At 41.1% G+C, this 23,307-nt stretch overlaps 1 protein-coding gene across 1 annotated transcript in view; it reads right to left on the minus strand.

Moving 5' to 3' along the window:
* The window catches only part of iqsec3b (IQ motif and Sec7 domain ArfGEF 3b), a 127,155-nt gene that overhangs the window by 83,288 nt on the left and 20,560 nt on the right, over nucleotides 1-23,307 (minus strand). Inside the window, exon 2 of the mRNA XM_060923264.1 lies at nucleotides 22,931-23,005. Within this exon, the coding sequence (XP_060779247.1) occupies nucleotides 22,931-23,005 (75 nt within the window). The remainder of the gene's footprint in view (nucleotides 1-22,930; nucleotides 23,006-23,307) is intronic.

Raw genomic sequence — 23,307 nt, forward strand, 5'->3', positions numbered from 1 at the left:
CGGGTCGTCCCTGGAGCCGGTGGTCGCCGTCTTATTACAGCTAAGGTTTGTTCACATTTTCATTTACTTTCAGTCCTCAGGATAAACAACATGTTATTAAATGTCATTGAAATAACTTCTTAGTCTGTTGAGACATGGCCCGTTATAAATTTGCTGTTACCAGGTAATGATGAAGAACTGTATTATTAGGGTCGGTGTAGTTGTAGCAGTGTATTAGCAACTAGCTGTTAGCACTAGCTAATGTCAACAACATAGTAGCTAGTATGTTACTGTAGCAATGTTTACGTTCAGTCATTTGGATGACTGTTAAAAATTTCAGTCTCAAGTTTTTCCTTTACTGGATTTACTAGTTTACTGAGCTAGCGCGCTCGGGCAAGCTGGGAGCTAGCGCGCACGCTAGCCTGCCAGCCGGCCGGCACGCACGCTAGCCTACCGGCCGGCGCGCACGCTAGCTCAGTAAACTAGTAAATCCAGTAAAGGAAAAACTTGAGACTGAAAGGTTTTAACAGTCATCCAAATGACTGAACGTAAACATTGCTACAGTAACATACCAGCTACTGTTGTTGACATTAGCTAGCTTGACGTTCAAAATGGCGGACACCGGGGCGTCACGTGACCCTGTGATGTCAGGTGAAATACCTCAATAGGGCATTATATAGTAGGGACGCCATTTTGTAGTGCTGTCCGAAACCTTAGTGAGGATTATGTGGGAAATGTGCTCAGTATATGATGTATTTATCACAAAAATACATGCATGTATTTATTATTTTGAAAACCCACCAGCCACCTGATCTGGCACGTTTTAAGTGTGTGACAGTAATGATGTAAATACCAGCGCGACAGACTAGTCCTTATCCTGTCGTCTTTCCAACTCTTCTCAGTTGATTCGAAGTCATATGGAATAATCTCCATGTCATGTACGCGAGGCAGGCGGATGTATGTGCAGAAGTATACAGTTTAATAAAGTGCAGAATATATATACAGTGAGACTATATATACACAGGCAAGCAATCCAAAATGGCAGGCTAGATCAAAAACGAGAATACAGGCAAAAGGGTCAGTCGAGATGCAAACAGTACATCAAAGGCTAAGCGAGGACAAGAACGTGAAACAGGCACAAGGATCGCGAAAAGACAACGGGTAGAAAGGCTTGGTAATGCATACATGCCTATCGTAATACTTCGCGATGCAAATGCATTAGCACAGTCCTTAAATAGGCAAACACATAGTTCCTTAATTGAGCTCAGGTGCGCCTTGTTCACGGCGTGCGTGCTGGAGTCCACTCGGCACACGCACAGCCCGAGGCGCGCCTTCAGGTGCACGGACCACAGCGCGCAGGACTGACACTCCATCACTGATAAAGCTGGCAAATCTGGAAATTAATCTAAATTGGAATTATATGGCGATCTGGCCGCTGTGTAAACAGTTTTCAAAATGGCGGCGCTGACACTTCACGTTTGAAGTCTCGCACAATTCTCGTGAAGATCGCGTGGATAAGCGACGCCTGCCGTGGACCAAGCAAACTACATTCAATATGGCTAAAAACCGAAAAGGCTGATAAGTGTACAACCCCGATTCCAAAAAAGTTGGGACAAAATACAAATTGTAAATAAAAACGGAATGCAATTATTTACAAATCTCAAAAACTGATATGGGGGCGGCACGGTGGTGTAGTGGTTAGCGCTGTCGCCTCACAGCAAGAAGGTCCTGGGTTCGAGCCCTGGGGCCGGTGAGGGCCTTTCTGTGCGGAGTTTGCATGTTCTCCCCGTGTCCGCGTGGGTTTTCTCCGGGTGCTCCGGTTTCCCCCACAGTCCAAAGACATGCAGGTTAGGTTAACTGGTGACTCTAAATTGACCGTAGGTGTGAGTGTGAATGGTTGTCTGTGCCTATGTGTCAGCCCTGTGATGACCTGGCGACTTGTCCAGGGTGTACCCCGCCTTTCGCCCGTAGTCAGCTGGGATAGGCTCCAGCTTGCCTGCGACCCTGTAGAACAGGATAAAGCGGCTAGAGATAATGAGATGAGATGAGAAAAACTGATATTGTATTCACAATAGAACATAGACAACATATCAAATGTCGAAAGTGAGATATTTTGAAATTTCATGCCAAATATTGGCTCATTTGAAATTTCATGACAGCAACACATCTCAAAAAAGTTGGGACAGGGGCAATAAGAGGCTGGAAAAGTTAAAGGTACAAAAAAGGAACAGCTGGAGGACCAAATTGCAACTCATTAGGTCAATTGGCAATAGGTCATTAACATGACTGGGTATAAAAAGAGCATCTTGGAGTGGCAGTGGCTCTCAGAAGTAAAGATGGGAAGAGGATCACCAATCCCCCTAATTCTGTGCCGACAAATAGTGGAGCAATATCAGAAAGGAGTTCGACAGTGTAAAATTGCAAAGAGGTTGAACATATCATCATCTACAGTGCATAATATCATCAAAAGATTTAGAGAATCTGGAAGAATCTCTGTGCGTAAGGGTCAAGGCCGGAAAACCATACTGGGTGCCCGTGATCTTCGGGCCCTTAGACGGCACTGAATCACATACAGGCATGCTTCTGTATTGGAAATCACAAAATGGGCTCAGGAATATTTCCAGAGAACATTATCTGTGAACACAATTCACCGTGCCATCCGCCGTTGCCAGCTAAAACTCTATAGTTCAAAGAAGAAGCCGTATCTAAACATGATCCAAAAGCGCAGACATCTTCTCTGGGCCAAGGCTCATTTAAAATGGACTGTGGCAAAGTGGAAAACTGTTCTGTGGTCAGACGAATCAAAATTTGAAGTTCTTTATGGAAATCAGGGACGCCATGTCATTGGGACTAAAGAGGAGAAGGACGACCCAAGTTGTTATCAGCGCTCAGTTCAGAAGCCTGCATCTCTGATGGTATGGGGTTGCATTAGTGTGTGTGGCCTGGGCAACTTACACATCTGGAAAGACGCCATCAATGCTGAAAGGTATATCCAGGTTCTAGAGCAACATATGCTCCCATCCAGACGACGTCTCTTTCAGGGAAGACCTTGCATTTTCCAACATGACAATGCCAAATCACATACTGCATCAATTACAGCATCATGGCTGCGTAGAAGAAGGGTCCGGGTACTGAACTGGCCAGCCTGCAGTCCAGATCTTTCACCCATAGAAAACATTTGGCACATCATAAAACGGAAGATACGACAAAAAAGACCTAAGACAGTTGAGCAACTAGAATCCTACATTAGACAAGAATGGGTTAACATTCCTATCCCTAAACTTGAGCAGCTTGTCTCCTCAGTCCCCAGACGTTTACAGACTGTTGTAAAGAGAAAAGGGGATGTCTCACAGTGGGAAACATGGCCTTGTCCCAACTTTTTTGAGATGTGTTGTTGTCATGAAATTTAAAATCACCTAATTTTTCTCTTTAAATGATACATTTTCTCAGTTTAAACATTTGATATGTCATCTATGTTCTATTCTGAATAAAATATGGAAATTTGAAACTTCCACATCATTGCATTCCGTTTTTATTTACAATTTGTACTTTGTCCCAACTTTTTTGGAATCGGGGTTGTAATATAATATGACAATACAAGTCACGATATAAGGTTAATAAAACCGAAAACGTAATTGAATAACACGTTAATTAAGAAATAAAGCAAGTTTAAAAATGACTTCAGTTACCCTTTAAATTTGGTCAAGTTTGTTTCCACTAGTTGAAGACAAAATCACAGTATTTGCTACATCTTAGAAATAATTAAAAGTTGATTTAAATGATGCCTTAGTGCCCTCAAATTATCCAATTTCTCTAAATAATGACCAAGTTCATTTTATATTCTCTCATTCGCACCTCTGGAGCCAACAGCATTTCAACACATGGCATTTCACGGTTACAGCATGCAGCACAAAAGTCCTGGAGCTATATTTAGGCTGTATATCTACACCAAGGCCATATTCAGAGGAGAATTAATCACACATACTGAGGAGTCAATACTGGAATTATGCACACTGCTAGAATTAGATCTGGATTTAAGAGCCGCTCTGAGTGCGTACGCAGGGATTTGGTCAAAACAGAGGCACATCTTAAAGCTTAGGTGCTTTTCGTTCTTGCATTACAAACTCTGGAGACATCCAGTATTAAGCTCAGTATCACTAGAAGTTGGAAGTTTCGAGCAGATATTTAGACTTAAATAACAATATATGCTTCAAAATGCAGTATATAGGTAGTTATTCCTGATTGCTAAGATTCCTGTGATTTTATCCATCTTGTGCGTACTGTAATTTCGCCTGGGTGATTTTTCAGATTTTCTGCTACTTAATACTGAAATGAACGCTGTCGTTAAGATGGGCAGGTTTGTAGATTGTCTGTTTTCTGTTTCAGTCAGATCAAGTGGCTTTTTCTGCTTGCTATGAGTTTGCCTCCTGCTGCAATTCAAATGATGCTGAAAATCCAGGCATCATCCATCAAGCAAACACAGAGGCACCATTAATCATAAAACTGTTGAAGAACCTGCCAGAGCCCACAAATAAAGCTAATTCGAAATAATCTAGCTTGTTCTAGACCAACCTACCAGTGCAGAATTCAGTGACTTGTGGAAAACTGATTGACCTACATTTACAGTATTTTAATCAGTAATGAATCAAAGCCCATTGCTTCCTCAGAGTTAATTAACACTGCTTAATTACACCATGATGTGCTGCATGACACGGTTGCTGCGCAATCAAGATCTTCACAGAAACAATTCCCCAAGTGAGGTTTTCATTAAAAATGGGGATTTACCACAGTGTGCAGCAGAGAAATCCAGACAATTACACTTATTATTATTATTATTATTATTATTAGTAGTAGTAGTAGTAGTAGTAGAAGTAATAGAAGCAATAGTAGTAGTACCAGTAATAGTAGTAGAAGTAATAGCACTAGTAGTAGTACTAATAGTAGTAATAGTGGTGGTAATAGTAATAGTAGTGATAGTCATAGTTGTAATAGCAGTAATAGTAGAGGTCATAGTAGTAGAAGTAGTATTAATAGCAGCAGTAGTAGTAGTACTAGCAATATTATTATTTTATTATTATTATTATTAGTAGTAGTAGTAGTAGTAGTGGTAGTAGTAGTAGTAGTCATATTTGTAATAGCAGTAATAGTAGAAGTCATAGTAGCAGATGTAGTAGTAATAGCAGCAGCAGTAGTAGTAGTAGTACTAGTAATAGTAGTAGAAGTAATAGTTATAGCACTAGTAGTAGTACTAATAGTAGTAATAGTAGTAGCTGTAATAGCAGTAATAGTAGAAGTAGTATTAATAGCAGCAGTAGTAGTAGTACTAGCAATACTAGTAGTAGTAGTAGTAGTAGTAGTAGTAGTAGTAGTAGTAGTCATATTTGTAATAGCAGTAATAGTAGAAGTCATAGTAGCAGATGTAGTAGTAATAGCAGCAGCAGTAGTAGTAGTACTAGTAATAGTAGTAGAAGTAATAGTAATAGAACTAGTAGTAGTACTAATAGTAGTAATAGTAGTAGCTGTAATAGCAGTAATAGTAGAAGTCATAGTAGTAGAAGTAGTATTAATAGCAGCAGTAGTAGTAGTACTAGCAATGCTAGTAGTAGTAGTAGTAGTAGTAGTCATATTTGTAATAGCAGTAATAGTAGAAGTCATAGTAGCAGATGTAGTAGTAATAGCAGCAGCAGTAGTAGTAGTAGTAGTAATAATAGCCACGGTTGTAATAGCTAGCAGCAGCAGCAGTAGTAGTAGTAATAGTCGTAGTTGTAATAGCAGTGGTAGTAGTAATAGTCGTAGTTGTAATAGCAGTAATAGTAGAAGTCATAGTAGTATAAGTAGTAGTAATAGCAGCAGTAGTAATAGTAGTAGTACTAGTAATAGTAGTAGTAGTCGTCGTAATTGTAATAGCAGTATTAGTAGAAGTCATAGTAGCAGATGTAGTAGTAATAGCAGCAGTAGTAGTAGTACTAGCAATAGTAGTAGTAGTAGTAATATCAGTGGTCGTGGTACTAATAGTAGTTGTAGTAATAGTAGTAATAGCCATAGTTGTAATAGCTAGCAGCAGCAGTAGTAGTAGTAGTAGTAGTAGTAGTTGTCGTAGTTGTAATAGCAGTAATAGTAAAAGTCATAGAAGTAGAAGTAGTAGTAATAGCAGTAGTAGTAGTTGTAATGGTAGTAGTAGTAGCAACAATAGTAGTAGTAGTTGTAATAGCAGCAGCAGTAGTAGTAGTAGTAGTAGTAGTCGTAGTTGTAATAGCAGTAATAGTAGTAGAAGTCATAGTAATTGAGGTAGTAATAGTAGTAGTAGTAGTTGTAGTTGTAATAGCAGTAATAGTAAAAGTCATAGAAGTAGAAGTAGTAGTAATAGCAGTAGTAGTAGTTGTAATGGTAGTAGTAGTAGCAACAATAGTAGTCTCGTCTCGTCTTCTTCCGCTTATCCAGGACCGGGTCGCGGAGGCAGCAGTCTAAGCATGGAAGCCCAAACTTCCCTTTCCCCAGACACCTCGGCCAGCTCCTCGGGAAGAACACCGAGGCGTTCCCAGGCCAGCCGAGAGACATAGTCCCTCCAGCGTGTCCTGGGTCTTCCCCGGGGCCTCCTCCCGGGGGGACATGCCTGGAACACCTCCCCAGGGAGGCGTCCAGGAGGCATCCGAAAAAGATGCCCGAGCCACCTCAGCTGGTTCCTCTCGATGTGGAGGAGCAGCGGCTCTACTCCGAGCTCCTCCCGAGTGACTGTGCTTCTCACCCTATCTCTAAGGGAGCGCCCAGCCACCCTGCGAAGGAAACTCATTTCAGCCGCTTGTATCCGCGATCTTGTTCTTTCTGTCATTACCCAAAGCTCATGACCATAGGTGAGAGTCGGAACGTAGATCGACCGGTAAATTGAGAGCTTCGCCTTTTGGCTCAGCTCCTTCTTCACCACGACGGACCGGTAAAGCGACCGCATCACTGCGGAGGCTGCACCGATCCGCCTGTCGATCTCACGCTCCATCCTTCCCTCACTCGTGAACAAGATCCCGAGATACTTAAACTCCTCCACTTGAGGCAGGACTTCTCCACCAACCTGGAGAGGGCAAGCCACCCTTTTCCGGTCGAGAACCATGGCCTCGGACTTGGAGGTGCTGATTCTCATCCCAGCCGCTTCACACTCGACTGCAAACCGCCCCAGTGCATGCTGAAGGTCCTGGTTTGAAGAAGCCAACAGGACAACATCATCCGCAAAAAGCAGAGATGAAATCCTGTGGTTCCCAAACAGGATTCCTTCCGGCCCCTGGCTGCGCCTAGAAATTCTGTCCATAAAAATTATGAACAGAACCGGTGACAAAGGGCAGCCCTGACGGAGTCCAACATGCACTGGGAACAGGTCTGACTTACTGCCGGCAATGCGAACCAGACTCCTGCTCCGTTCGTACAGGGACCGGACAGCCCTTAGCAAAGAGCCCCGAACCCCATACTCCCAAAGCTCCCGAAGAGCTTCTACTTCGGGAGTACAATAGTAGTAGTAGTTGTAATAGCAGCAGCAGCAGTAGTAGTAGTAGTCGTAGTTGTAATAGCAGTAATAGTAGTAGAAGTCATAGTAATTGAGGTAGTAATAGTAGTAATAGTAGTAGTAGTAGTTGTAGTTGTAATAGCAGTAATACTAGTAGAAGTCATAGTGATTGAGGTAGTAGTAATAGTAGCAGTAGTAGTAGTAGTAGTAGCCATAGTTGTAATTGCAGTAGTAGTAGCAGTAGTAGTAATAGTGTAGTAGTAGTAGTAGTAGTAGTAGTAGTTTTATTAGTAGTAGTAGTACACTGAAAAAAATTAAACATTGGCTCAAATTTAAAAAATTGAGGTAATCGATCACACCTAATATTGTAGTGTTATACAATATAAATAATTCATTTGATTTGACCTGAAATATTTAGCTTCATGTAAACCAATTTCTGATGGTTGAACCAAAGCAATTATTTCAGACTTTCCTAAATTAAATAAATTGTTTTTTTACCTTTATTTGATAGGACAGTGTAGAGACAGGAAATGAGCTGGAGAGAGAGACAGGGAGGGATCAGGAAATGACCTCGGGTCAGAATTGAACCCTGGTCCCCGGATTTAGGGCATGGCACCTTAGTCAACTGAGCCACAGTGCCTCCAAATACATTGGTTTTATTACTTAATGTACACTGAAAAAAGTGAAACAAAGCTGTTGTTCATTTAACGTATTTGTTTATAAATAATCTTTGTTAAACCTGAATATTTTAAATTCATTTAAACAACTTCTGAATATGGGAGCAAACTATTTTTTTTCTATTCACTGGAATGAAAACAAATACGTTAAATGAACAACAGCTTTGTTTCACTTTTTTCAGTGTAGTAGTAGTAGTAGTAGTAATACTAGTAATGGTAATAATGTACTATGTACATGTGTATGTAACATGAACGATAGGTTTTTATTAATGCACTCATTCTTATGTTACCACTCATTCACAGGGATTTGAAATCGAAGACTAATAATAAACACAGCCCATCAATTCTGCTGTACCCTGACAGCTAAAAGGACTTTTTTGCTCCCTGATTTTTGAATTAAACTCTTGCGCTATGGTCTGTGTCCCTGGTTTAATTTTCAGTCTCTCCTCATAAGTATGAGCATCAAAAGACTTTCCTAAAAGGTCAACATTAACAGCGTTAACTATTTTGTGCCAAAATGCAGCTAAACTTCTCGCTGAAGAAGGAAGTGACGGCTCTCTTTGGCATATCACTGCAGTCACATGGCCGCTCTGACAGCCATCAAAGTTTCTGGTGAAGAATTACAGTAGTGGTTTCCCTTTGCCTTCTACTGGATTATCATAGATGTTTATTCCTCTCAACCATTCACACCTATGGACAATTTAGAGCAGCCACTTAACCTAGCTGCATGTCTTTGGACGGTGGGGGAAACCAGAGGACCCGAAGGAAACCCACGCAGAAAAAAGCCATTTTTTTGGAGGTGAAATACATGACACGACACAATTCAATGGTTCATTCATGGTGCTATAATATTATTATTCTATTCAGGTTGATTTTGTACGCTTGCAAATATTTTGCTCATACACTCATCAGGAGCTCCACTTTTAGAGATGTCAGTCATGTTCATTCCTGATTTATCAATTGGCAGCTGGTTACAAGGTTCCGCCCCTTTGAGAGATCGACCAATCATCATACGGAGAAGTTGCATGTCCAGGCGAAACAAGCCAAGAGCACACTATCCAATAAATCTCCATTCACCCCCAGTGAAGCTGTGTTACTGGGCGTGGCTCATAATGACATTCTGTCCATGAGTCTGTTGTCCAATGAGCATTAATCATTCGTCTGATTAAAATAGCAAGTACGCAAACATGTTAGCAATGTGTCACGGGCTTCATAAGACATTTTCATGCAGGCTGCGCTGTCTGCCGAAGGGAGTTTGAGTTTAATAAACGAACAGAGCAACATCGCAGTGAGATATTTGAGAACTTGATTTGCTGAAAAATTTTATTCCAGCATGATTGATGAATAATATAGACACTAAGCATTTCAATGCTGCATTTAATGAAATTTTAAGGGAAGTCTGGCTTCCTGTGTAGTCTTAAAGCAATTACTTGTAGTCTGCTGTGAATTCTAGATATTACTCATGGACTGTACTTTAAAAATATTGAGCAGTGTATAGTAGTATATTCACAGGAGCCCAATGAAACAAGGGCCATCTTTGGCACGGGGGCCTTGAGTTTGACACCTGGATTGTGAAATGAGAACAAAAGAGGGCCTAAAGCAGAACTGTGTGGGATGCCACAGGCTGAAGAAAATCTCCATTAACTCTGTTAACAGTCTGTCAAGTGAGATCTAAACCAGGAGGAACTTTTCTGTCTCAACCAAAAGACAAGCATTTTCAAGCCTGTCCTTTACACTAATGTTTGACTCACAGCCAAACAATGATATAATGCATCATGGCGTTTCACTTAGTATAACCCCGACGTCTTTTATAAAACAGGCACAAACATGAGGTGGAGTGATAATCTCTTCACTGGCAAAATATTCCTAAAGACATTCCTAAAAACATGACATTTCCTTACATGCACACGTACATTATTGTGTTCAGAGATCTTCTACGATTATTGAAAAAAATCCAAACTTTGATTGAAATAAATTTATTCAGAGAAAAACAAATCCTTTACCAAGAAATAATTATTTTCTACAAAAAAAAATCACATGTGCCACTGTTATTGGCACCCCTCCATTTAATACTTTGTACACCCTCACTTTGGCAGTAAAACAGCACTGAGTCTCTCCTACAACATTTTATAAGGTTGGAGATACAGAGCCCAAGCTCTTTACACAATCTCTCCAGATCATCCAGGGTCCTCGGCTCTCTCTTGTGCTCTATCCTCTTAAGCTCAGCCCACAGGTTTTCAATGGGGTTCAGGTCAGGGGACTGAGATGGCCAGGGCAGAAGCTTGATTCTGTTCTCAGTGAATTGTTTTGGTGTTGATTTGGACATATGCTTCAGATCATTGTCCTGCTGGAAGATCCAACGACAGCCCAGTTTTAGTTTCCTGCCAGAGGCAGCCAGATTTTGGTTTAAAATGTCCTGGTATTTCATGGAGTCCATGATGCCATGTACCCTAACAAGGTTTCCAGGGTCTTTGGAGGAAAAACAGCCTCAAAACATCACAGAACTTCCACCATATTTTACAGCTGGGATCGGGTTCTTTTCATTATAGCCATCTTTCTTTTTACACCAAACCCACCTTGAATGTTTACTCCCAAAAAGCTCTATTTTCGTTCCATCAGATCAGAGGATGCAATTCCAGTCAAAGTTCTAGTGGCGTTTCACAAACTTCAGGTGCTTACGTTTGGGGTTAACTGACAGAAGAGGCTTCTGTTGGCATGGAGGTGGAGTCTGATGGTGGTTTTGGAGACATGGAAACCCTAAGATTTTACTTTTTCTTGTAATTCACCAAACTGATCCTTAGGGATTTTTTTTCCTCTCTTACCTTCCTCCTTCTCCTCATTGTACGTGGGGGCAAAATAAACTTGGGTCCTCTTCCAGGCTAGTTTGTAACAGTTCCAGTTGGTGTCCACTATTTTTTATTATTGTCCTAACAGTACATTGGAAATGGACATTTTCACTCGAGTAGCTATTTTTATAACCATTCTCTGACTTATGAAGGTCAACACACTTCTTCTCCTTCATTTGGTTTGTGTGTTCTCTTATCTTTCCCATGTTGATGGATGATGAAGGGAATTCAGCCTCTGTGTCACTTCATATTTGTTCCCCAATTAATCAGGAAGTCATGGATTACAGCTTGAAAGTTCCTACACACTCCAATCGACTCAAAAACGCTGTACAATTTAAATGGGAAACATGCTTCAGTTACACTGTGTTCACTATCATTTCCAGTGGTGCCAATAATAGTGGCACATTTTTTTTTTTTGAAAGTAATTATTTCTTGATGAGGGATCTGTTTTTCTCTGAAGAAATTTATTTCAATTAAAGGTTGGATTTTTCTCATTTTTTTCAGTGTGAGATGAAGCGATGTCACCAAAAGGTGGATTTTTTTCTAGCCCTTTTTACTCATCTTTACAAGGGGTGCCAACAATTTTGGAAGGCACTGTAATTGTCTACATTATAAAGCACGTATGAGTGTCATAGGAGTGAAAGTTCGTCTGTGTACTTTGCTCAGCAAAACCGCTTGAAGTAACCTCCCAACGCACCACTTTTCCTCGGAAAGCAAATGTGAAGAGACTTTTATTGCAATAAAACACTCTGCTGACTGGGTACTTTGTCAGCACAACAGTCAGTAAGTACTCTAATACCTGAAACACACTCTGTGTGTGTGTGTGCGTGTGTGTGTGTGTGTCTCTCTCTCACACATACACACTCATACACACTCATAGGAAATGCACTGCCTTTAATATACTGCAAAATGCTGTATAGAAATAACAAGCCGTAGCTGTATATAATACACTATAGCACTATTTTAAGGACACACACACACACACACACACATATATATATATATATATATATATATATATATATATATATATATATATATATATATATATATATATATAAAATCTATTTTCTAATAATAACTGTAGCTCCATTCAGCATGCTTGGTTTTCCAAGGCTGCTATGGTTGGGCTAAAGATGAAAGGTTTTACGCAGCACAATGCCTATCAGATAAAAGCTAAGTGCATGACTGGGTCTGAGGCAAAGTCAATGTTCCCAGCATCCTGCCACATTTTAAAGCAGCAACCCTCCACTGCCGTAAACCTCTGATCACGGCTGTAACCAGGATCAAAATCTTACTGATGCTTTTTTTTTTATTAGATTAAATATTATATTAAATACTAGTTAAATATGGGTGGTACGGTGGTGTAGTGGTTAGCGCTGTCGCCTCACAGCAAGAAGGTCTGGGTTTGAACCCCATGGCCGGCGATGATGATGCCCTTTATTGTCACTAGTCACATGTACCAGCGAAATTAGCTGTCAACCTGTCTGTACATATACAACATACAATTGACATAGGGTAGACAGGACAGGAAGACAGGGATAAAGATAAAAAGGAAACATAACATGAGGAGAGATAAGGGAAAAAAATTAACACCCCCCCACTATGCTCCTGTCAGGAGTACAGTGTGGGAACATTTAAAAAAACCTTTGCACAACTACAACACAGATACACTTTAAACACGGGACTTGAGGGGGGGAATCAGGGGTAAGGGGGGGGAAGGGAGGAGGTAATCCAGCCCAAGCAAGCAGCCGTCCGCTCCTGCAGCCATGAAGGCGCTGGTCACGCACCCGCTTGTCACACTGGGGGTAAAAATGGCGACCGCGGAGAGTTAGAGAGGAATGCGAGGAATGAGAGTGTCTCCCGGCAGTGACCTTCAGGGGGAAATGTTTCCTCAGCAACAGCCTGAACCAAGGCTGGTGCTGTCTCAGGGCGCCGAATGTCGATAAGATATGAATTGTTTGGTCTTTCCAGACGCAATCGTTGCACGTCCACACCACTCGTCCATATCTGTCCATTCCGTCCATTCTATTCAAATTGATCTCTGAAAAACGTATTCCTTGCAAAGCTGAAAGCTGCTCTGAGATAACAACCATTTTGTGGTTAAAGTTCTGAATGTCCATAGTCTGAGTGCCAACAGTTTTGCCCACCACTCCTATCATATCGGGCAGCTTTGTGGGGCTTTGAACAGCTGTCACCGTTGTCTGATTTCCTCGATATACCAGGGCAATGCCTAATCCAATCAGCAAAAGTCCTGTAATCATGGTTCCGAATAGGTAGATATCTTCAATGTCCTCCACAGAAAGAATCGCCAGGCACACGACCCGCCACCGCTCCCACGCGTCCATCGTGTAACCAGCCGCAAACGTTCCGGCAAGACAAACGGGTTCCCCCGAACCCAAAACTGTGTCAATTTCATTAGGAGACCAGTTTATCAATTCCATGCTTTTTTTAGTTTAGAAAGTAATGCAGGAAGAGTCTCTTCAAAAAGTACAGCAGGTAAGACAAGACACAGAAGCACAAGCAGGGAAAAAAGGAGGGAGAGGGAGAGCAGAAAATGCGACCGCCTTCCGTGGAAGCACGGAGAGGCTGTGCAGAGTTTGCATGTTCTCCCCGTGTCTGCGTGGGTTTCCTCCGGGTGCTTCGGTTTCCCCCACAGTCCAAAGACATGCAGGTTAGGTTAACTGGTGACTCTAAATTGACCGTAGGTGTGAATGTGAGTGTGAATGGTTGTCTGTGTCTATGTGTCAGCCCTGTGATGACCTGGCGACTTGTCCAGGGTGTACCCTGCCTTTCGCCCGTAGTCAGCTGGGATAGGCTCCAGCTTGCCTGCGACCCTGTAGAACAGGATAAAGCGGCTAGAGATAATGAGATGAGACTAGTTAAATATTTTGGTTTACAATACAGCTTACATTAAGGAAGAGCGGTGAGACTTGGGACAGCGGAGACTTCACTGTCAGAAATTGGGGTACAATAGAAGTCCATTTCTGTCCCTCATGGTAAAATCTACACTAATGTTCCCCCTTTAGGGCACGTCAGGGGCGCAGATACGTTTTTTGAATTGGGGGGGACAAAAAACTGGGGGGACAAAGCTGCCAGCAAACCAACCCCAACCCCGATATGCCTGTCAAACTTGTTGTGGGTTACCATAGCAACCAAGCTCGAGCTCGCAACCTGTGCAGTCTGTGCAGCTCAACCAACCGAATATCAGTCTTTGTTTTGTTTTATGTGAGTTGTTGCAACTATGTGTACACTGCTGTGCACCTCAATAAACCGAATGGTAATTAGTCTTTTGATTTTTCCGTGAGGTTTGCCTTATGCAAAGAAAGACAGCATAGACGTTTTTTCCTCCCTATAAGTGGGGGGGACCGAACGAAGTGAATTTAAATCTGGGTGGGACGAATCCCACCCGTCCCCCCCTCTATCTGCGCCCGTGGGGCACGTTATTGGTCCTTACGGTAACTATGTGTACCTATTTAGGGACAAAAAGGTGCATATACAGTAGATATAAAAAGTGTACACACCCCGTTAAAATGATAGGTTTTTCTTATGTAAAAAAAAAAAAGAGAGACCACGTTAAATAACTTTAAAACTTTTCCCAGCTTTAATGTGACCTGTAACCTGTACAATTCAATTGAAAAACAAACAAATCTGTTCGGGGGAAAATATTTTAAAAAGTACAATAAGCTGGTTGCATAAGTGTGCACACCCTTAAACTAATACTTTGCTGAAGCATCTTTTGATTTAATTACAGCATTCAGTCTTTTTGGGTTCACACCTGCCATCAATTAAAATGACTCTGATTGCATCCTCCAGCAAAAGCCAGGGTTCACAGAGAGCTTACAAAGCGTCAAAGGGATCTCATTGTTGAAAGGTATCAGTCAGGAGAAGTGTACAAAAAATTTCCACGGAATTAGATATACCATGGAGCACAGTGAAGACAGTCATCAAGAAGTGGAGAAAATATGGGACAACAGTGACATTACCGAGAACTGGACGTCCCTCCAAAATTGATGAAAAGATGAGACAAAAACTGGTCAGGGAGGCTGCCGAGAGGCCTACAGCAACACTGAAGGAGCTGCAGGAATTTCTGGCAAGTACTGGTTGTGTACTACATGTGACAAACTCCCATATTCTCCATATGTCTGGACTATGAGGTAGGGTCAAAGAAAAACATCCAGGCCCAGCTAAATTTTGCAAAAAAAAAAAAAATACATCAACTCTCCCAAAAGCATGTGGGAAAATGTTTTATGGTCTGATGAAACCAAGATTGAACTTTTTGGCCACAATTCCAAAAGGCATGTTTGGCACAAAAACAACACTGCACATCACCAAAAGAACCCCATACCCACGGTGAAGCATGGTGGTGGCAGCATCATGTTTTGGGGTTGTTTTTCTTCAGCTGGAACAGGGGCTTTAGTCAAGGTGGAGGGAATTATCAACAGTTCTAAATACCAGCCAATTTTGGCCCAAAACCTTCAGGTGTCTGCTAGAAAGCTGAAGATGAAGAGGAATTTTGTCTTTCAGCATGACAATGACCCCAAGCATACATCGAAATCAACAAAAGAACGGCTTCACCAGAAGAAAATTAAAGCTTTGGAACGGCCCAGCCAGAGCCCAGACCTAAATCCAGTTGAAAATCTATGGGGTGACCTGAAGAGGGCTGTGCACAAGAGACGCCCTCGCAATCTGACAGATTTGGAGCGCTTTTGCAAGGAAGAGTGGGCAAATATTGCCAAGTCTAGATGTGGCAGGCTGATGGACTCCGACCCAAAAAGACTGAATGCTGTAATTAAATCAAAAGGTACTTCAACAAAGTATTAGTTTAAGGGTGTGCACACTTATGTAACCAGCTTATTGTACATTTTTTATTTTTTATGTTTTTCCCCCTAACAGATTTGTTTGTTTTTCAATTGAATTGTACAGGTTATAGGTCACATTAAAGGTAGGAAAAGTTTTGAAATTATTTATCGTCGTCTCATTTTTTTACATCAGAAAAACCGATCATTTTAACTGGGTGTGTACACTTTTTTATATCCACCGTATATATCTGTGAAGATACTCAGTCGTCCAGGTACATAGTAATCTGTGGTTGGTAGAAGAGAGGGAACCGTATGTTCCCAAGCAGTATCTCAAGGGTACAAATAAGTACCTTAGTGGGTACTGCCCCAGTGACAAGCTGTTGTACCCCTAAAGGTACAATAATGTACTTTATTTTCCGAGACTTGGGACAGTTTGTATTCCCATAAATTAATTTCAACCAATCAGGTTTTAGATTCCATCAGAAGTTAGATGTTGGCCCTGAGAGTAACTTACTTCCTTTGGCACCACGAAGCTGGACACTGCTGTAAGGTTTGTGCAGTTCAATATTTTATCAAACAAAACTTGTATTTTCTCCTTCACCTCCACCTCCATTCTATGGTGTAATGTACGCTGGTGAATTCGGGATTTGTTAGGAATTAAAGTATATAGCCTTGAGTTACCATATATAGTATTAGTCATTAAACTTAAATTCTGGAGGAAAAAAACATTTAAGGAATTTTTTTTCAAAATGTCCAGATGGGGAGAGTTGGGACGTTCATGTTACAGGTTTTTTTTCTTGTGGGTTACGAATATCCATCCATCATCCTGTTCTACAGAGTTGCAGGCAAGCTGGAGCCTATCCCAGCTGACTATGGGTGAAAGGCAGGGTACACCCTGGACAAGTCGCCAGGTCATCACAGGGCTGACACATAGACACAGACAACCATTCACACCTACGGTCAATTTAGAGTCACCAATTAGCCTAACCTGCATGTCTTTGGACTGTGGGGGAAACCGGAGCACCCGGAGGAAACCCACGGGGAGAACATGCAAACTCCGCACAGAAAGGCCCTCGCCTTTCTTCGCCTTCGCCTCGCTGGGCTGGGCTCGAACCCAGGACCTTCTTGCTGTGAGGCGACAGTGCTAACCACTACACCACCGTGCCACCCCGGTTACAAATATCAAATTGTTTAAAAGATTTTTGTTAAAAAGTGGGCGTGTCTCTGCATGAGGATGAATCTTATTTCATTCCTTCTTGAGAATGGAACTATTTTGTCGAGTCAGGTTTTGGGTAAACTGACATTTTTCTATCGTTGTACCAGCACCATGTGTTCATACAGTTCATATGTTACAAGTTTTGAAAATAAAAAAAAATTAAACCTGTAGGATTAAGCTAGGTATTTTATTTTTGTTCTATGTCTCATCACTATTTACCAAGTCTCCCAACATATCCCATTCCCATATCTCCCTTCAATGTCTCACGTCTCCCTGCAAAAAATGACAGAAAAAGTGAAGGCTGAATGTGTGTATATGTGCCAAGCTGAGAAGTTAATGTTGTGGTGAGAGGGTATAAGAAGTAAATACTCTGTAATGCAATATGAATGTGAGTGATACCTGCAAAGAATTTCACACAATCTACAAAAGCTGAAAACTTGTCCCAAGTCTCCCTGCTGTCCCCTATCTATTGATTTCTAAATTATATTACATGATACTATACATCCTGGCTTGTGTCATCAATGCTATAGTTTGTAATGAATTTTATCATACTTATTAGTCTGTTATTATATGGCCAAAAGTATGTGGACACCTGACCATCACGCCCATATCTAGTTCTTTCCCAAACGGTCTTTGTATGCTGTAGCATTACAGTGGACTTATGAAGCTCCAACCTATTCCAGCATGACAATGCTCCTGTGCACAAAGCAAGCTCCATGAAGACATAGATTATCAAGGTTGGAGTGGAAAAGCTTGAGTGTCCTGCACAGAGCCCTGACCTTTGGGATGAACTGAGCACCAGACCTCCTCACCCAACATCAGTGCCTGACTTCACTCATGCTCTAGTGGCTGAATGTACACAAATCCCCATAGCCATGCCCCAAAATCTAGATGAACGCCTTCCCAGAAGACTGGAGGTTATTATAAAGTGTGCTTAAGTCTATGGGCAATAGCATTATAGTGCCTGAGACTGGTCTTCGTCTCGAGACCACTTTTTGAAGGTCTCGGTCTCGTCTCAGAATTGACCACATTTTTACTCAGACTTGTCTCGGTCTCGGACATAGAGGACTCAGGATTTTATTTCATGACCGGTCAAGACCACAAAAGTGGGGATTTCACTAAATTGCCTGTGCACTGTCTGATTTATTTCTGAACATTGTTCCTGTGACTGGATGTAAAATTTCCAGCTTCAAATGCGATCAGTAACGTGACTCATTGCTAATTTGAAAATTTTCTTCCTGTTAACAGCTGTCACCCCTCCCCCACCCTCCTTCACACACACTGGTCTGGTCCTGGTCTTAACTTGATCTCAACTGCTCAAAGTCTTGGTCTTGTCTTGTTCTCAATACACTCTGGTCTTGGTCATGACTTGGTCTCGGTTTAGGTGGTCTTGACTACAACACAAACCAAAAGTGTCTCCACAGCTGCTCTGTAGTCAGCTGAAAAGCAATCATCACAATCATCAAAGCAAGTTTTTCCAACACATTATCAGGAGATCACTGATTCTGTATCGAATTTGACAACGACATGGAACAAGCCATTCTGAAACAACCAGGATCTGAAACTCAGAATCCCAATAGCCAGTTACAGCCATGCCTATGTTACTCAACATGGGGTTCTACAAGAAGCGCGTCACAGATCCCATACCTTCTATTAAAAGTTGATAGATATACATATAATTTACAGATACACAATTTCTCTGAATTTGCATTTTAACATAGAGTAACAGGTTTGGTTTCTGTGGTTAGAAAGTCTCATTATCTGTAGCCGCTTTATCCTGTTCTACAGGGTCGCAGGCAAGCTGGAGCCTATCCCAGCTGGCTACGGGCGAAAGGCGGGGTACACCCTGGACAAGTCGCCAGGTCATCACAGGGCTGACACATAGACACAGACAACCATTCACACTCACACCTACGGTCAATTTAGAGTCACCAGTTAACCTAACCTGCATGTCTTTGGACTGTGGGGGAAACCAGAGCACCCGGAGGAAACCCACGCGGACACGGGGAGAACATGCAAACTCCGCACAGAAAGGCCCTCGCCGGCCACGGGGCTCGAACCCGGACCTTCTTGCTGTGAGGCGACAGCGCTAACCACTACACCACCGTGAATAAAATATCAAGTAAGTACCGGTAAGTAAGTAAGTAAGTAGGTATTTAGTTAAGTAAGTAAGTAGGTAGTTAAGTAAGTAAGTAAGTAAGTAAGTAAGTAAGTAAGTAGGTAGTTAAGTAAGTAAGTAGGTAGTTAAGTAAGTAAGTAAATAGGTAAGTAAGTATGAAAGTAGGTAGTTAAGTAGGTAAGTAAGTAGGTAAGCAGGTAAGTAGGTAAGTAAGTATGAAAGTAGGTAGGTAAGTAAGTAAGTAAGTAAGTAGGTAGGTAGTTAGTTAAGTAAATAAGTAAGTAAGTATGTAGGTAAGTAAGTAAGTAGGTAGTTAACTAAGTAAGTAAATAGGTAAGTAAGTATGAAAGTAGGTAGTTAAGTAGGTAAGTAAGTAGGTAGGTAAGTAGGTAAATAAGTATGAAAATAGGTAGTTAAGTAAGTAAGTAAGTAAGTAAGCCAGCAGATGTAAATCAGATTACAATATTTTCTATACAGCATTGATAATATTTTAAGAAGGTCAGTCTGTACTATTACAGAAATAATGCTCCTGAGATGTTCTGAAAACATGTAATGATGGTTGGCTTCCCATTTCTTTTCATACAATATTCTCAGTTAGTCACAAAGTGTCTGGTTAAAAGCTAGCAGCAACATTGCTGGAACATTTATAAGCATTAATTTAAAAAAAAAGTGCTCAGAACACAAGACAGATTGAACAAGAGTTCTTGCAGTGTTCAAATCCCATTCTTCCATTTGTTAAAACTTTGGGCCAGAACTGTTAGCTCGGTGACGATTAAAGGAATGATAATGTGCTATTGGTAGAGACACATAACCCTAGCAGAATTAATGTTTTTCTTCTTAACATGCTCACACACACTCTTTCTCTCTTCATCTCTCTAAAACACACTTCATTTCTCTCCCAAAAGCGTGCAGACACACACTCACACACACCGTCTCTCTCATCACCTCTCTATTGATGTTCTGTTCTCTTGGCACCCTTAGTGGTACGCTTTCTCGCTGATAAACACACAAACACTCTCTCGCACTCTTTTTTTTTCCCAGATAAATTCACCACAGTAGGCTTACTAGCACAATCCCTTTGCCTTTGCCGTGTCAGATTATATTTCACTCACAGCCTGAGCTAAACCTTGTCTTCTCTCCCAAATTCAATTTAAAAGGAAGAATCATGTTCCAGAATCAGCAGTGAAGAAAGTGTTCAATGGCCCAGTCCTTGCATGGATTGTGGATATGTTTCTGATTTGGTTCTGCTGGAAAGCTTTTCACCTTACTGCCTCATAAGAACCCATAAGATCCATGTCCGTCATTTTTGCAACAATCTAGGCTGCAGTGAATATACAGTTCAATTGTATAGTCAATGTTATCAATTTAACAAGCTAACATCTGTAGGGTGATTGAACTAAAGCAAATCCTTATGCACACACCATACAAATTATTTCAAAGTACGGTTAATGCTATGAGTTAGTATTACATCACGTCCTGAACTCAGGGTTGAGGAAACCTTCCAGAGTAAATATTTCCAAATTTTGTGGGCTTTTTTCTTTGTATTTTCCTAGTCGGAGGTCAGAAACTCTGAGTTACAAGCCTTAGTTGAACACAACACTAAGCCTGCTATAACCTCTTGGACAAAGAAACATAATGAAATAGACTTCTACACTGATATACATTAATGTTTAACACTTTGCCCAGGTTATACAGCACAGCTACACAAAATGTTAGATTGTGGTTGAGATGATATATGAATAGCAACGGCCTTCTCTTAAACTAAGCCTACCTTCTGTAAGGTTGCTGATTTCACCCTTGAGCTTGATGGCTATTGTGTGAAATTTAAAATTAAGGCCCTTGGTTTTTGTTACATCTGTATCCGCTTTCAATCAATTCCACGGAGTCACCAGATACTTTTGCATCAAATGTTCTCCAAACAAGAGAATAAACAACAAACTCCATCATTAAGCCTTTCACATGATACATACAAGCCCCAACACCCCCCCACCCCCACAAACCCCACCCACATTTTCACTCATTCATTGCGAAATCGTTCAAGTGATAACTCCAAGCCTTTTGTTCATTGATAGCTTTTCAAAATTCAAGATTCAAGATCTAGCATCTTGAAAAATGATCAATAAACAAAAGACATGGAGTTCTCCAAACATTTCCTCCAAAGGCTTGGAGTGCTCCAAACATTTCCTCCAAAGGCTTGGAGTTCTCCTAATGTTTGTTTGGAGAAACAAATGTTTTCTGAGCAAGAGAATGAATCACATAGCCTTTCACATGATATATACAAGCCCCAACACCCCCCACCCCCACAAACCCCACCCACATTTTCACTCATTCATTGCGAAATCGTTCAAGTGATAACTCCAAGCCTTTTGTTCATTGATAGCTTTTCAAAATTCAAGATTCAAGATCTAGCATCTTGAAAAATGTTCAATAAACAAAAGACATGGAGTTCTCCAAACATTTCCTCCAAAGGCTTGGAGTGCTCCGAGCATTTCCTCCAAAGGCTTGGAGTTCTCCTAATGTTTGTTTGGAGAAACAAATGTTTTCTGAGCAAGAGAATGAATCACATAGCCTTTCACATGATACATACAAGCCCCAACACCCCCCACAAACCCCACCCACATTTTCACTCATTCATTGCGAAATCATTCAAGTGATAACTCCAAGCCTTTTGTTCATTGATAATATTTCAAAATTCAAGATTCAAGATCTAGCATCTTGAAAAATTATCAATGAACAAAAGACTTGCAGTTCTCCGAACATTTCGTCCAAAGGCTTGGAGTTCTCCTAGCATTTTCCTCCAAAGGCTTGGAGTTCTCCTAACATTTCTTCCAAAGGCTTGGCATTCTCCTAACATCTGTTTGGAGAACCAAACGTTCTCTGAATGGGAGAATGAATCACATGGCTTTCACATGATACATACAAGCCCCAACACGCCCTACAACAGATCCCACCACCCTCACAACCCCCACTCCCACTTTCACTCATTCATTGCGAAATGGTTCTACTGATGACTCCAAGCCTTTTGTTCATTGATAGCTTTTTAAGATTCAAGATCTGGAATCTTGAAAAATTATCAACAAACAAAAGGTTTGGAGTTCTCCTAACGCTTCCTCCAAAGGCTTGGAGTTCTAACTTTTCCTGCAAAGGCTTGGAGTTCTCCTAACATTTCCTGCAAAGGCTTGGAATTCTCCTAACATTTCCTGCAAAGGCTTGGAGTTCTCATGATGTTTCTTCCAAAGGCTTGGAGTCCAAAGCCTTGTTGATAACTTTTTTTCCCAAAGGCTCACTGATAGCTTTTGAAGATTGAAGATCTTGAATCTTGAAAATGTATCAATGAACAAAAGGCTTAGAGTTCTCCTAACATTTCCTTCAAAGGCTTGGAGTTCTCATAACATTTGTTTGGAGAACCAAACGTTCTCTGAACAAGAGAATGAATCACATGGCCTTTTACATGATACATCCAAGCCCCAACACCCTCCACCCCAGATCCCACCACCCCCACTCATTCATTGCATAATGGTCTGAGTGATGATTCCACGCCTTTTGTTCATTGATAACTTTTCAGATTTGACCTGTGTTTGTTTGATGACTCTGATTCTCTTTACCAAGTTCCAGTTCTTTACCTGTTTCTCCACTATACTGGATTTTCCCTTTTTGGATTTTTTTTTTTAATAAAACCCTGCATTTGCATTCAACACGCCAAATTTCTTAGTCTCATCCTAGATGTTCATTTGTCATTGGATTCCCACATAAGTAAAATCTCTTAAACTAATTAAACGAATGTCTATTCTCACATCCTCACCTTGAACAGCCAATGGGATCGCCTTCAGGAGCTTCAGGGGCGGGGCAGCAAAATTGGTGCAGGACAGTCTGGCTTCTGTAAAAAAAAAGTGCATATTTCTAATTAACATCACTCGTCTTCTACCTCTTTTATTACTCCAGCATCCATAAGTGGCACATTTTATATTTACACTGCTGTTAAAGCTCTGCAACCTCATTATTCCCCCGAACATACTGTTGTTTTTTTCCAAAAGCAAAGCTGTGAATGATGTGTTAAAACCTGAGAATCATTACAAGTCAACAAGCACTGCTTAATATTTTTCTATAAATGTACACTTCATCAGTACTGAATTTACATCCATAAATAATCACATACTGACCCTTAAAAAGACAGCGCCT

Source organism: Neoarius graeffei, chromosome 6 (assembly GCF_027579695.1).
Source record: "Neoarius graeffei isolate fNeoGra1 chromosome 6, fNeoGra1.pri, whole genome shotgun sequence".
Lineage (NCBI taxonomy): Eukaryota > Metazoa > Chordata > Actinopteri > Siluriformes > Ariidae > Neoarius > Neoarius graeffei.